Consider the following 13,493-nt stretch of genomic DNA (forward strand, 5'->3'; position numbering starts at 1 on the left):
AAAAATATATCGTAAATATACTGACTCAAAAATTCAAGTTCTATATTCCTCGATTTGTATATTCCGTGGAATATTACTAGCTATATAAAACATTTAGCCATGCCCACATAACGTTATACGATTGATGAATCAATTTTCTACTTGATTGGCTTAATTTAAATAATTGCTTTTATTGCATTTCTATATACCGTTGAAAATTAAATTTAATATACCGACTACCGATACCGATTATGGCAGTGCAGTTTCGCAAAACATATCGCATGTCATCGATCGATATATCGATACGCAACCACAAATGTCGTCGTGCGCTACATAATTGTTTAATAAACAATTAATCACTTAATATAAACAAAACTAGTGCGAATAGTGGTATATGTGTGATGTAAAAATAAACGCAGCTCAAATTGCCATACGAGAGAGATAGCGAGAGCACAGCAAAGCAGCACTTACCTCACTCACCTACGACGATCCGCAACAACAAAAACAACAAACATAATATTAACAGCAAAAGCAACAACAACAATAACAAAAAAACAACGTAAATTTGCAACGCAATCAGAAATACAACAAAAACTAGAAAAAAACTAACAAATAAATAAATTAAAAATAACAACAACAATACGAAAAAAGCGGAAAAATACGGAAAAAGAATAATTCTCAGCTGAGGCAAATAAACAGTAATAAAAAAAAAACCCAAAAAAAAGAGAAAACATATGTACAACGTTGCGTGAGAGAGTGACTTTTGATGGTGTGCGCGCGCGACAGTGCGAGCGAGCGAGAGCGAGAGAGGGTCGTAGGCAAAGGTGGTTAGCCATAACAAAAACAACAACAAGAACAACAGCAACAACATCACGACAGCATAAGCGAGACCTTGAAAACTTTAAAGAAAAGCAAAAATATATATACATATGTATGTATATATGTATATTTATATCAAATATTAAAAACTAATAGAAGAAATAGAAACATCGTGAGAGGGAGAGAGAGAGCCAGCCAGCAGCAGCACTAGCAGCAGCAGCAGCAGCACTAGCAGTACCAGTGGAAGTAGGGAGTGCGAGTGCGAGTGAGAGAACACTCCCCATCCTGTTATGGAGAGTGACGATTTCCATTTTCCGCAAGGCGCCAATTAGCGAAGGGGAACGGGTAACGGGTAACGGTGGAAAACCATAAGAACGTTTCAATCAAAAGCAAGGCAAAAACAATTTACCCCCACACACACACATACACACCACCACCAGAACACACACACACACACTCAAACTAGTAACGTGCGCAATGGCCGCAGCAGAGACAGCAACAGCCGCTGCCGCCGTAGACGTCGCAGCAGCAGCCGTGGGCTCCGGCTCAGGAGCGGCGGCGGCTGCCTCGGAGGCAGCCAATGGCCGAGAGGCCCGAAATCTGGCCGAAAAGCAGCGCCGGGACAAGCTCAATGCCAGCATCCAGGAGCTGGCCACCATGGTGCCACATGCAGCCGAATCCTCGCGCCGCCTGGACAAGACGGCCGTCCTGCGCTTCGCCACCCACGGCCTCCGGCTGCAGTATGTGTTCGGGAAGTCGGCCACACGGCGTCGGAGGATACTCTGCCTGAAGGGTGTGTCGTCGCAGGAGTCGAGCAGCGGCAGTCCAGCGGCAGCCGGCACACAGAATCCCAGTCTCCATCTGACGGACACACTGATGCAGCTGCTCGACAGCTGCTTCATTACCATCACCTGCAATGGCCAGATCGTGCTGGTCTCCTCCAGCGTGGAGCAGCTGCTGGGCCACTGTCAGTCGGATCTGTATGGGCAGAATCTGCTGCAGATCACGCATCCGGATGACCAGGCCCTGCTCCGACAGCAGCTCATTCCACGCGACATCGAGACGCTGTTCTATCAACAGCGCCAGACGACGCATTCGCAGAAACGACAGCCACAGCAGCAGCACCGCTCGACGTCCACATCGGTCTCCGTTTCGGACAGCGATGTGGAGGAGGATGCCGACGAGGAGGCGGACCCGGACAACGAGGATATGCCAGCGGATGACCAAGACGACTGCGAAGAGCTCTACCAGCGTGGCAGCCCCAGCCCCCGTACCATTGCCCATCTGGCGGCCATCGATGAGAGGCTACGCTCGGACCGGCGCTGCTTCACCATTCGTGTGGCACGCGCCTCCACCCGCGCCGAGGCGACCCGCCAGTACGAGCTGGTGAAGATCGACGGCTGCTTTCGGCGCAGCGACTCCTCGCTGACGGGCGGGGCGGCCGCCAATTATCCAATTGTCTCGCAGCTGATTCGAAGGTCGCGCAACAACAATATGCTGGCAGCGGCCGCAGCAGCAGCGGCGGCAGCGGCCGAGGCGACGGCAGCAGCAGCAGCGGCGGCCATCACCGGTTGCCTGCCCCAGCACGATGCCATTGCCCAGGCGGCACTGCATGGCATCAGTGGCAACGACATCGTCCTGGTGGCCATGGCCCGTGTGCTGCGCGAGGATCGTGTACGGGCAGAGTCGCCCGAGTGCGAGGACTTCGGCTCCAGTCTGCTCTACCGCCAGCCGGAACCGTACCAGCTGGAGTATCGGACGCGGCACCTCATCGACGGCAGCATCATTGACTGTGATCAAAGGATTGGCCTGGTGGCGGGCTACATGAAGGATGAGGTAATGTGCCACCCCACCAAACCCCCCAAAATCCCGCCAAACCAACCACTCTTTTGTTTTGCAGGTGCGAAATCTCAGTCCCTTCTGCTTCATGCATCTGGACGATGTCCGCTGGGTGATTGTGGCTCTGCGGCAGATGTACGACTGCAACAGCGACTACGGCGAGAGCTGCTACCGTCTGCTGTCGCGCAATGGACGCTTCATCTACCTGCATACGAAGGGATTTCTGGAGATCGATCGCGGCAGCAACAAGGTGCACTCATTCCTGTGCGTCAATACGTTGCTCGACGAGGAGGCCGGACGGCAGAAGGTGCAGGAGATGAAGAACAAGTTCTCGACCATCATCAAGGCGGACGTGCCGACACAGAGCAGCAGTCCGGATCTGCCCGCCTCCCAGGCGCCCCAACAGCTGGAACGGATTGTCCTGTACCTCATTGAGAATCTGCAAAAGAGCGTGGAGTCCGAGTCCGGGGGTGTGCAGCCGATGGATACCAGCATGCTGGACGACGGCTATAGCTCACCGGCCTCCTCGTCAGCCACCATGCTCACCCTGGAGGAGATGGCCCCATCGCCCACACAGTCCCAGTCGCAGAACCAGTTGGCCCTGGTGCCGCCAGCACCCAGTTCTGTAAAGAATTCCATCTCGAAGTCGGTGAGTGTGGTCAATGTGACGGCTGCTCGCAAGTTTCTCTATCAGCGGGAGCAGCAGGAACAGCAGGAGCAGCTGCAGCGCGAGCAATCCGGCACTGGGGTCATTCGACAGCTGAGCAGCTGTTTAAGCGAGACGGAAACCAGCTCGATGCTCTCACCCGCCAGCAGTGTCAGCGGTGATATACCGGATACCCCCGATCCCAATAGTAATACTCCGCCTCCTCTCCACCTCCATCTGCAATCCCATACCCATCCCCAGACCCAGTCCCAGTCCCAGTCCGCTGTTCAGGCGAGGCCCAGTGTGCTACACAAGTCACCGGCCACGCCCACAACCACACAGCTGAGGGCGGCATTGACGAGTGCGCTGCAATGACCAGACGGATGAGGTGGTGGAGGAGCAAGACGCGGGAGGAGGAGGAGGAGGCGACGGTGGCGGCCAAGGAAGATCCATGTCCAGTGTTGTGAAATGCTTGTTTGCCTTCCAAGTGAAAAGAAAAACTTTGTTAGCATCGTTATGTAATAAATAGAATAGTGTATATATGTATGCATGAATGTGTGAGTGTGTGTGTGTGTGTGTGCGTCCAGTGTTCGGGTCCACGAACCCTCGCTCCCTCCCCTCCACCACCCAATATCTACTCATTAACAGTTAGAACATCGATTTGAGGCCAATCGATCCGAGCCTATCGCTATCGCATCAATCACACCACCCACCCACCCACACACAGCCCAGTCCAGTCCAGGCATCCATCCGTTTCACTCTAACCCACGTCCGAAGCCTGGCTTCAGAGAGATGTCAAAGCAATACTCATCCGAACACTGAGAGAGTGAGAGATAGAGAGAGCGAGAGAACGAACAGGTGTTGTCGGTGTGCGGGGGGGGTCAGCCAGTGGGGCAGAGAGAGAAAGATAGAGAGGAGTACAGTGAAATATCCCTGTTAAGGGACAGTCTGCCATGGAAGCCATACAAAAAGCAGGAGGAAAGGCACGTTACAAAGAAATGGTCGAAATATATATGCCGGAGCCATAGTATTTCCTATGGAGAATTTCACTAGTATGCATATCTCTCTCAAAATTTGAGTCTTGTTTTCAAGTTCATTATCTCGAAAATTGGACAACATTGTATGCTTAAAAAGCAATATAATCAATTCATTTGTAATTTCCAATGTTCCGATCAAATGTTGCGTTAGTGAAATTGAGACCAAGGCTGATTTTCGTACTCCCCCCTCAGCCCCACACCACCACTCATTATCAAAGCCTTTGCCATTGTCCTTGAGGCAGAGAGAGAAGGTGTTCTTATCAGATATGGGCTGTTTTTTCGTTTGTTTGTTTTGTTTGTTTTTTTTTTTTTGGAAGAGTTTAGTTGGTGAATGTGGGGGGTGGGGGGAAGGGAGGGAGGGGGATTGTCACGGCCACGTTTATTGTTTTTATTTGATTTTGTGCGTGTTTTTTTTTATAGCGAAATTCAATGTTTATAGTTATTCTTATATAATACTTGCATCCATAACTTGTACTAAATATTTTTTTGCGTAGCTCAATTTATTAGTTTAATCATTTTTTTTGATTACTTCTATTTTAGAGCGTTTCGTTTTGCCTAGTGCGTAATTGTAATGTTCATTGAAAATGCGAATCGTACGATCCCTTGGGTACGGAACGGAGTTGTGCTCTTTAAACACTTTTCGGTTTCAAAAAAACATACTTTTATTTTAATATTAATTTTGTTCTTGTTTTTTTTTCTTTGGTTGCGCTGTCGTAATTGGTTTTGTCGAAATAATTGTAAAACGTATCGGAACGGTGAAAATCGATGTAATATTATTGTGTAATGTCATTTTTGTTTAGGAACTTTGCTAAATTCTAGCAACTAAAGCATAGCCTGTAATTAACAATAATTATTCATAATTACCATAAACAACAGTTCACACAAATGAGTGTGTGTTAATAAACAATAAATTATAAATATATGCGACTTTTTACTCTTTTTTTTCGTTGTCAATTTAAATTATCTCAAAGCCCGCCACGAAACATCGCAATGTATCGATACCAGCCGTCGAGAAAGCAACTCTGAGCGGGGTGAGCTTGCGCAGTTGATTGATGCGTGTCTGAAGAGCACAACTATTCCACATATGAAATCTGAGTTGGCGCGCTGGCAACCATTTTAAATTTTAAGTCGAACGGGCTTTCAGTTCTTTTCTCCGTATCAAAGTTGTAAACCAAATTAGCTTTATTGCCAGAATCCTATGAATCCTATGAAAACGTTATAGACCTGTGCTTTCAAAACCAAGACCCGGCGCGCCAATAAACATTCATCGTTATCGTTATTCAAACAAATATCGATCAGCCAAACAACACACATGGTAGAATAATAAAAGGTAGGGAACAACACGCTCTTTAACATGCTGATATAATATAAGCTATAATAGAACAACATGAAAATTATTTGTATTTTGATGTTACATATTTCACAGCAACAAAAAGGAACGAAAAGTATAGAAAACAAACATATTAAATAAGACGCGAAATACAGGCAATACACCACCTTGTATTATATCATCATGGAAGGCATCAATATCATCCCAGCAACATAAACATCATGCTATTCGAACTTCATCTTAGACTCTGATATGCCATGAACGGTTTCAGCATGTTGAAATATGAGTGAGCTCATATTTGAAACGCAAAAATAAGTAAAAACGCTCTCTTTGGTCTGTGGAAAGGTATGAACAACAGGCGAATACAGCGAAGGGAAATTTCATTGCTCGTACGAACCTCACCTCACCGTTCTTGATCAAGAATATGCTATGAGGGCGGACTTATTGTTTGCTGCATGGTATGTTAGGCAGAAAGGGTCGATTTTACCTTGCATGCGTTGCACTATCTGGACCGTTTTCCCTGTTGTCCATACCCCATTTTTTGCCAGAAATTTCCCATTGGGGAAATTTTATAAACTTCCTTCCATGGTATATTATGAAAAAGGGTGGACTTTACGTAGCATACGTTGCATTTTCTAGGCCGTCTCGCTTGCTGTCCATACCCTCTTTTCCACAACAAGTTCCCAGCGGGCGGATTTGAATGAAACGGCCTTGCAGCCCCCCAAATGTGAACATGAATGAACGGGCCGCGGACATGGAAGCACAGAAATAGTGTCGAATTTTTTTCTAAATTTCTGCTGTTACCGCCGTTGTCGTCGTCGTCGTCCCGTCCGTCCCCTCACCGACTCTGACGCTGTTTATGCCAGTGTATGTGTGCGCGCGCGTTACGTCTGTGTGTGTTCGTGTTGGTACGTTTTTTTGTTGTTGTTTTCTTCTTCGTCTTCAACGGTTTACCACAGAAATGTTTTGAACGCGAAAATGTACAAAAAATTTTGTTCAACTAATATTGGTGTGTGTGTTTGTTGAATCCCAAGATGTCGCGAGAGGGTTAAGACAACCTGGTTTTTTGGCCCGTTAATACATGAATCATTTGTTGTTGTTGTTGCGCATTGGAAAATGTAAGAAACGAAACGCAACGCTGAATTAAGCTTAAAGTAAAAGCAGAAATTGAGAGTTGTTTTCTTTTTTTTGTTGGTTCAGACTGGTATGTGTGTGTGCGGTCTACAGTGCGTCGCAGCAGCGGCAACAACAAAAACAGAAGTAGCGACACCTACGCAACCCGGCGGCAGTCGTTTTTTGGCATGCCGTTGCTTTCTCTCGCGCCCACCCTCGCCCTGCCCCCCTCTCTCACTACCATTTGCCCAGCATCCATCCTCATCCTCCTCCGCCTGCACACCTTCTCCTCACCCACAACCAGCGTGTTTTTAGCAATTGTCTTTTCCTCTCTTTTTCTCTGTGTTCCATTAGTTGTGTGTGTGTGTGTGCGTGCGTGTGTGTGTGCTTGAATTTGAATGAAAATTTCTCCACTTCCTGTCTCTCGTGGTTGTTTTTGTTGTTTTTTGGTAATTGAAGAAATGCCGAAAGCACAGTCCATGAACTTTTTATGAATGATAAATAATCCATAATAATGCAGAAACTTGTCTGTCTCCTCCGGTTCTGTCTGTCCCACATTCAGGTGGAGGAACAGCGGCCCAAGAGAGATGAGTCGGGAGATACCGTTTGCAGATATCGTCGGAAGCCTATAGGGATTTAGGAAGGGTTCCATTGAAGTTCCATAGCTTTAGTAGGTTTATATGTAGTTCCTGTAGATGCCATTCCTCTTGGAATAAACATTATACCTGGTGCAGAGCGAGAGAGCACACAACTAAAACTTGTTTTAGTTTTTTATTTTAATGAGCTTTTGTAGGTAGATTTTTATTTTTGTTTTTCACTGCACTTCATAGCTGAACAATGCTTGCCAGCTCTCCCTCTCCATCTGTCTCTCTTTGTGGCTCCACGCTAGAGATCCCAAAGATCAATCAGTGCCGTAATCAATGCAATCTTCCATCTCTGGCAATGCCATCTCAAGCTGCTCTCTTTCCCTCGCTCTCTCTCTTTCTCTCTCTCTCTGTGTGTCGGCTCTCAGCAGAAAACTTAAGTTGAAGGTCTTTTTGGTGTTGTTTTTTTTTTAGCATAGCGACAACAACCACAAAAAAAAACCTAAACACGACCCTAGGCCACACTTCACAAAACGAAGGAAAGGAAAAGACCTGATTTTGAGGCAAACCGAAGACTAAGATACCCTGCACAGATCAGACGATTTGGGTCAAATGCAAAAAGGAGTATTTAATGGTTATAAATCAACTAAGTGCGGTCTTAAGTGTGGGCGCTTAGAAAGCCAACAGAAACGTTAATTTTTTGCATACAAAAAACAAGTCTTTTGATTTTTTTGCTCCTTACAAAAATTACTTCTTGAGTGATCCCCAAGCTGTGACTCCAAATCATGTGACCCTCTTTGGGTCTGCAAAGTGTATACCCTTGCAAAACTGGTTTTTGCTTTTAGTGTTTTAATTGTTTGTTTATTTTATTTATACTTGTGTGTTTCCTTTTTTATTTTGCATTTAAATATTTCATAAAAGCAAAGCTTTCGCTGACGTCAGCCAAAGACTGAAGGTGTTTCTGGGCGAGGGGCGGTAGTGGCTGTAGGATGGTGCGTGCACTTCAATTAACGACTATGTATTTCTGTGTGCAAAAAGGGGGTGGAGGGTATTCTACACACACGCACAAGCAAAAACACAGAGAGAGAGAGAGAGATCTGATCGTAAGGCGAAAGCTTGGCAACCGTAACCAAAGCAAACCAAAGCTCAGCTTGAAAACTGCTGTTTTTTTCTTCTCTCTTTTGCTCTCGCGCTCACGCTCTCCCTGTACCATTACCTCATTGGAAGTCTCTCTTTTGCAGACAGCCCCCCGAAAAAGCCATCGAATTTCAAACCAAACCAAAAAATCAACTAAAAACGAAAGAAATTGCTTAAATGATGCATTTAATAAAAGTAAAAACTAAACTCGTGCTGAAAATGCCAAAAATTGAAAGAAACTAAGAAACGAAACAATTCAGAGTGTAAACAAAAGCAACAGCAACAACAAACAGCTACCAGCTACCGAGAGAGCGAGAGAGAGCCACACACAGAAGAGAAGCGACAGACAGCAGCAACAACAAAAAAGCCAAAACGACGGCCACAAAATGTTGTACCAGCTAAGCAAAGCAACAACTAGAATTCGACTCAAAAGGCAAAAAACAACACAAAAACAACAACAGCAGCAGCAGCAGCAGCAGCAGCAGCAGCAGAAACACCAACGTGCAACAACAGCAGCAGCAGCAACAACAACAACAACAACCAGAAAAGCCGTTGAACAACATTTATGGCTATGGAGTTTAGCATTTCTGGCAGCATTTATCATTCAGGTAAGACATACCATACGATTGCAGAAGAGAGCGAGAGAATTCTTCAACAAATCTACAGATATTATCCACACTGCAGGGGAGGGTGGGGGGTGCTAAAAGTCAATCTGAAAAGATAGCAAAGCAAAGAAAAGTAAAAAGCACTATTGTTTTTCCTGGGGTTTGGAAAAGTTATAAAGAAAAAACTAGTGCCTCTCATTTCTTGGTTTGTTCAGTTCTATAGAGTCTTGAGTCATATCATTTATATCCAAAACCACACAAAAATCCATCCATCCAAATGGTATACCTATTCTCTTAAAGAAGTTCAGAAGTTGGAAGCCCTGAAATACAAAATAATTGAAACTGCATATTTTCTTCGTATTTTTCAAAATTGTATTCCATGAATATATGTATATATTTTTTCTGTGTCATTATTATGATGGAAAGCGTATACAGTTTTGTATAGAAATATAGCAAAACAAAAAGATTCCAAAATTTGTATAAAGCAAAATGTTGTATGCCTAAAAAAATACAAACCGACTTCAATTTTTGTTCTTATCTTGTTTAAAAATGGTTTAAATGGAAATATAAAAGTTAAGTTTCATAAACAAAAGACAAAATAAGATATAAAAGAACTATTCCTGCGGATCACGTTCTTTTTATGGTTTTTATTGAACGGATATTGAAAGAAAGACATATGTATCCTATATAAAAAAAACAAGGTAAATTGTACAGCATTATTCGATGAATGTTTGGTGGCCCATTCGCTTATGGGAACTTTGAACAGCACTCAACATTCGATGAATGTTCCATCGAATTGTCTATCTGTTAAAGTCTATCTTATTTATTTTGTTTATTCACAAAATTGCAGCCTAAGATGCATCCCAAATTACAGTTAATAGTTTTAGCCAGAGTAGCAAAAGGTTTCCGAGCTATGAATACTGGATATTGGTTCTGGACAAACCACTCTCATTCTCAATCTTCGTAGAGATCTTCTTTGAAATCCGCGATTGTCAAACTTGTTTTCTATGGTTTTGCATATCACATAAATACATTTATTTAATTAACTTTCAAATTTTTCAAGAAAGAGTGTTTTTACGACAAAAACAAAACAAAAAAACGGAAAGACAACATTGTATGAGAAAACAACAGTTATCTATGGGAGTGGAGTGGAGTGATGTATGATTGTCCCTGTCTCTCCTTCGCTCTCACAGCCTCCTCCTCCTCCTCTGCCGCTGCCGCTGCCGCTGCTGGCACTCGGTGTGCGTCGCTCTGTGTCACTGTTTCCCATGTTAATTAAATTCAATTATTTCGCATCGTGTTTTTGGTTTCTCCCCGCTCCGCTCCGCACACACCCGCATATCCGCATGCAAAGCTTTTGCGTTGGCCTTGAAGACAGAGAGAGGGAGAGATAGAGAGAGACATTAATCAGCATTCTTGCATTCTCTCACACTCGTCTAAAGCAGCGCAAGAAGAGACAGAGCGAGGGAGAGAAAGAAGACTGTTAAATTGCTTGGAAATCCATTGTATCCTGCAGAAAAGGTGGTATTTTTGAAAGAGAAAGGGTATTTTGGAAATCGTAGGCTTATAAATGCCACAGAGACACAAAGAAGAAAAACTCTATGTCAGAGAGATGGAGTGGAGTCCTAATTAGTGACAAGGATTCAGTTTTGTTTTTGCACTCCTCTCCAATTGATTTTTTTCGTGTTGTCTCGATTTTATTGGGCAACGTTTGAAGATCATGTCTAAGCCCCAAAGGTGTTCCCCTATTTTCGGTAAATAAATAGAGAATACTACCCCGAGACGTGACTTTTCCGAGTACACATTTTTCCCTCCAACTAAATCATTTTTTTGCATGTGACTTTATGCCGGAATATTTAAGAGAAATAAACAAAAACAGCTCAAGCAAAAACAGAAAAAAAAATAATAATAATGCTAGAACGTTGGAATGGCGTTTGAGTGGGATCCCTTCTTTTCGATCGAACTTTCAATTGAAATCGAAACCAAAAAGCAACAGGTTTCTGTTACAAAAAAAAAGGGAGTGGGGTGCCCAACCTGCACCCCCCTACCCACCCCGACGGTGTCGCGTTACGCGTCAACGATTTTGTCAACAAAAATGTGAATCTTTGGAGCCAAGCCCTGACCAACAGACGACCGGATCTCACATTCGATTGATGTAAAAATACCAGAGTAATAGGGGGAGCAGGGGCTCCCCCTTTGTAGACAATAAAAAATAGTTAACCCCCTGAAACGTGCAAAACGAGCAACCGATTGGGGAATGGAATGTAATTTCTTGATGCATTTTCCTCGATACAGCACGAAAAATCAATTGGAAAGTTAAGTGGATAATTCTATAGATGATATTTCCAACAGAAATCAAGCAGTGAATATATACTCGATTCTATAGCAGACTTTCGTGTGGAAATTCCAAAGAGAATCCGAAAAAGACCCACACAAGATGATTTAGTACATAAATTTTGATATATACTCGACAGTACTCTGAAACTGAATATAAGTCCAGAAAAGACTCCCATACCAATCAGATGGCCGCCGCCACACCCCACGCCACACGCCCCACGCCCCACGCCTCTCGTAAATGAAGCGCAAAACGAGGCTTAAAGAAAAACAATTATCATGGCAGCAAGGTCGAGCGGAGGAAGGGGGGAAGGGGGTCCAATGCTGGGGCAATTAAATGCAGGGGCACAAATTCGCAGATGCCAGTTGCCGCAGTTGCAGATAAGACAGCACACCGCACCACACCCATTCGGTGTCCATCACCGTGGTGGCACGTGGCACAACCGTAGCTAAAAACTCTGATGGAACGAAGGGGAATGGGAAGAGAAGGATAACAGAATTAGAGTTCGAAAAACACTCAAATGCAACCCTGGAAAAGTGCTGAATAAAAACCTCTTGTGGAATGTCTAATTAAAACATTATGTGAATCAATAATTCATATTTGAGTGGACTGAATGAGTCATCTCAAGGAATGCGTGAATCAAAAGTGACTGGCGCTCGAAAGCGACCTTTAGAAGGAGTTCTTGAGAAGTTCTGTCAAAAAAAATGCTCAAGAAATGGAAACCAAATATTGAAACCCATTGAAATCCCACATCCCCCTCCCATGAACTCGCAAACGCCAGATCTGTGCAGAAAATTCTCTAAAAATAGTATCTCCCGACAGCGAATTTGTTGATGCTTCACGCACTCTCTTCCTCTCCATCTAAAACATCAAACGGCAACAAGATGCTGCCAGCAAATACCGGAAATGCAGAAAGCAAAAAGAAAAACATTTTCAGGTTTGATTGGTGGAAAATAGGGGAAAACTCCTGTAGAAAGCAACGCTGCCGTGCCATAAACACGATCGGTTATCGGTTATCGGAAGCAAAATCAACTCTGAAGAGGAGAGGGGAGAAAACACAGGTTCGGTTCGGCGAAAGGAAGAAACGAAATGCCTCTCTTCCGTGAGGCGTCGTTTCCTTCTCCTTTGAGGGTGACTTTTTCTGTCCTCCAAATAATATACTCCACTCGCAGACATTCGGTTGCGTGTCTGTGTGTGTGTCATTAATATTTAGTTTACTGTTGTAGTAGCCATGAATCATAACGAATACTGAACGAATACTCCCACTTCTCCCTTCTGGGTGGGTAGGTTTATGCCCCAGAAGGGAAAACTACAATATGAATTATAGTACGTGAGGGGTGGTGGCACCATTGCAGCAGTTCCTTCTCCTTCTCCTCCTCCTCCTCCTTGTACTCCTTCTCTTTGCGCTGCATTATGAAAGTCATCATTTTTATATGGCCAAAGTTTTCGGGGGGGAATAACACGAAATGTCTGTTTACTAATTACTTGAACCCCACACAGAGGTCACGATTCTATACGACATTCAATGGCAGGACAGGCGCCATCCACACGGTGTCAAAGTATTTTTCAATGAATATTCGAATATTTCTAAACGGGCTGACAAAAAGTTATGCCACATAGAAAATACCAAAAAATAATACCAAAAAATTGTATACAGGATACAGGAAAACCGTTATCCAATGCTAAAAGAATGCCACAATGATACAATAAAAAATACCAGAAATTGCAGAATGATATTACAAGTAATAACCGAAAAATACTAGCATTAATACCATGAAAATACCGAAAAATACTAGAAAGATACAGGAAAACCGTTATCCAGTACTAGAAAAATACCACAATAATACAACAAATAATACCCGAAATTTCAGAATGACATAAGTAATAACCGACAAATACCAGAAATAATATTTATGCATTTCCGCGTGAATGCCTAAAAAAAATGGAAACCAACTCCCGCCCCATTAGCAGAGGAACGCTGCCGCATGACGCGCTTTACGCATCATCGAAATCGTTTGCTATTCAAACGAAATTACAAGAAATAACGAAAATAACACCACAAAAAACAA

At 43.9% G+C, this 13,493-nt stretch overlaps 1 protein-coding gene across 1 annotated transcript; it reads left to right on the top strand.

The window, feature by feature from the left end:
* The first annotated feature begins 898 nt into the window (after window positions 1–898).
* LOC6597286 (circadian locomoter output cycles protein kaput) lies at window positions 899–3,829 on the top strand. Its single transcript, XM_002022537.2, has 2 exons — window positions 899–2,634; window positions 2,699–3,829. The coding sequence occupies exons 1-2, from the start codon at window positions 1,276–1,278 to the stop codon at window positions 3,656–3,658; spliced, it is 2,319 nt and encodes a 772-aa protein (XP_002022573.2). The 5' UTR covers window positions 899–1,275; the 3' UTR covers window positions 3,659–3,829.
* Window positions 3,830–13,493: the final 9,664 nt, after the last annotated feature.

The sequence above is a fragment of the Drosophila persimilis genome, unplaced genomic scaffold (genome assembly GCF_003286085.1).
Source record: "Drosophila persimilis strain 14011-0111.01,24,50 unplaced genomic scaffold, DperRS2 tig00000606-arrow-arrow-pilon, whole genome shotgun sequence".
NCBI lineage: Eukaryota > Metazoa > Arthropoda > Insecta > Diptera > Drosophilidae > Drosophila > Drosophila persimilis.

What these genes read in the sequence shown, in the direction of transcription:
- LOC6597286 (XM_002022537.2), top strand. Translation starts at nt 1,276, where the DNA reads ATGGCCGCAGCAGAGACAGCAACAGCCGCTGCCGCCGTAGACGTCGCA. An exon ending in CGGGCTACATGAAGGATGAG is followed by an intron (nt 2,635 to 2,698) that starts GTAATGTGCCAC and finishes TTTGTTTTGCAG; the next exon opens with GTGCGAAATCTCAGTCCCTT.